General features: G+C 42.4%; 1 protein-coding gene across 1 annotated transcript; it reads right to left on the bottom strand.

The window, feature by feature from the left end:
- Positions 1 to 268: 268 nt before the first annotated feature.
- Positions 269 to 1618, bottom strand: LOC119423203 (vacuolar protein sorting-associated protein 54; the record flags this gene model as incomplete). Its single annotated transcript, XM_037690609.1, is given in 2 exon segments — positions 269 to 510; positions 1479 to 1618. Coding segments are annotated over 2 exon segments (372 nt in total), but the record flags the coding sequence as incomplete, so codon positions are not given.
- Positions 1619 to 1890: the final 272 nt, after the last annotated feature.

Below are 1890 nucleotides of genomic sequence, written 5' to 3'. Positions count from 1 at the left end.
GAAAAATGTTGGATTGTATACCTGGATTATTGAGCATGGACTTTGTTGTTTTCAAACAGTTTGACATGACTGTCGACAAGGAAGAGGGCCGTCAATGGAGGAGGGGGCGTGACAAAGAGACCATCTTAGCACCAACAAACTGGTTTGTTCCACTTTGGAGTAAGCTGTTGTTAATCGGTATTGTCTGGTCTAACGAAGTCAAAAGGTCAAAAACATTCAGACAATGTTCAGGGAAGGAAAGCAGTGAATGGTTCAACAGGGCTGTTACCTGACTCATCTCCTGCATGTACGGCCCGAAGTGTTCCCTGGTGATGTTGGGGAGGTAGAAGGAGGGCATCACCTCTGCCTCTGTGAAGTCCAGCCCCCATGTTTTGGTGAAAAAGTCAGACTCCCGTTTGGCGAGTCGCGGGTCATTTAGTGCAGCGGGGAGGTTGACCTTCGAACTGTACACCGTCCACCGATCATGCTCTGCCAACACAGACGGACCATTGCACAGGCCCCGCCCCTCACCTGCAGGACCACAAGGAAACAGATTGGAGCTACCTACAAACTTTGTGGCTCAAAGGGACAAAAAATGGTTGATATTAGAGCTCGAACGATATATCAGTAGGGCCGATATAGGCGTTTGGGAGCCTATTGGTATCTGTGATAACTGGCCCATAATGCGTTGATGGAAACACTGGGAATGAGCTGTCCTTCCTTGCAAAAAGCGTAATTGTACAATGTAACCAGCAGAGGTGCATGCTGACTACTTTCAAGTCATGGCCGTTCACTTTGTTTCACATTCAGCACAGCAGAAGCAGTGAGTAATACTGTGTATTTTGCTGAACAGAGCATGGTGAGTTTATTGCATCTGATCTGTAAAATAAATTAATAATAATATATTACGGTACCTTCAGTCCTCCAACTCGCTTGTCATTAGCTACGTGCCTCTCAAGTTAGCAAGCTAATGTTTAGAAAACCTAGCATAGGCTATTGTCTTGTAAAACTTTATCCAGAACAATAAATCTAATGTGAAGGTAAAACATAACAGTGTAAGTAACTTTATCTTTGTCGTCATTGTTTGTCTGAAATCTTTACTTCTCTGCAAAGAAAAATAAACTCTGCTGTGGCCAATACTAATTAGACCTTCACCATATGTGACTGTTTAAACAATGAACAGGGAAGGGGTTTCTTTGTTTAATTTATATTTTTGTAACACACTTGTTAATTTTATGGTGAATAGTGGATAGAAAAAGTGAACGCATGTTAGGAAGACTGTTTCAAGACGTCAAGTGTTAAAACAGGTTTAAAAGTAGCCATTTACTGAGACTATTGGAGGTGGAGAAAGCTCTAAAATATTTAACCAATATATTGGTTATCAGCAATAGCCAAAATTTTCCTATCAGTCGGGCTCTAGCTGATATTGAGCTTACTTCTGTCATTACACTCTAGAGGTCTGTGATTTTAATACAACTAGAACGTGATAGTTTTCCTACCGGTTGGCTCTTTTGGGCAGACGTCAGGCAGGGAGCGAATGTGTCGCAAGTGAGGTGGGGAGGGACCATGCTCCTTGCGGTAGATCCCGTCTCGGCCTCCACTGGCAGAGCGAGGCACTGGGGAGGCCATGGCATCGGGACTTGCCTCCAAGGAGGCTAGCTAGGAACACAGAGCTGTTTGAAAACAGATGAAGAAAAATTGATTTAAAATCCAAAGTTGGATCAGCAAAATTCTACATTATTATTTCATTATTAAGAGTAATAATACATAAGAACTGAAACGTCTTTATTAATATTCTGCTCAAAATTTTTGTTCTGTACCTTATGCAGTTCAGAGAGTCAGAGTTTCTTTATTTGTCATTTCCACCACATGGGGTACATGTGGTGGAACGAAATTGTGCACACAGGGTCC

Source organism: Nematolebias whitei, chromosome 16 (assembly GCF_014905685.2).
Source record: "Nematolebias whitei isolate Nwh7 chromosome 16, NemWhi1, whole genome shotgun sequence".
Taxonomy (NCBI): Eukaryota; Metazoa; Chordata; class Actinopteri; order Cyprinodontiformes; family Rivulidae; genus Nematolebias; species Nematolebias whitei.
Note: the sequence above shows the minus strand (reverse complement) of the source record. Positions and strands in the feature narration are given on the sequence as shown.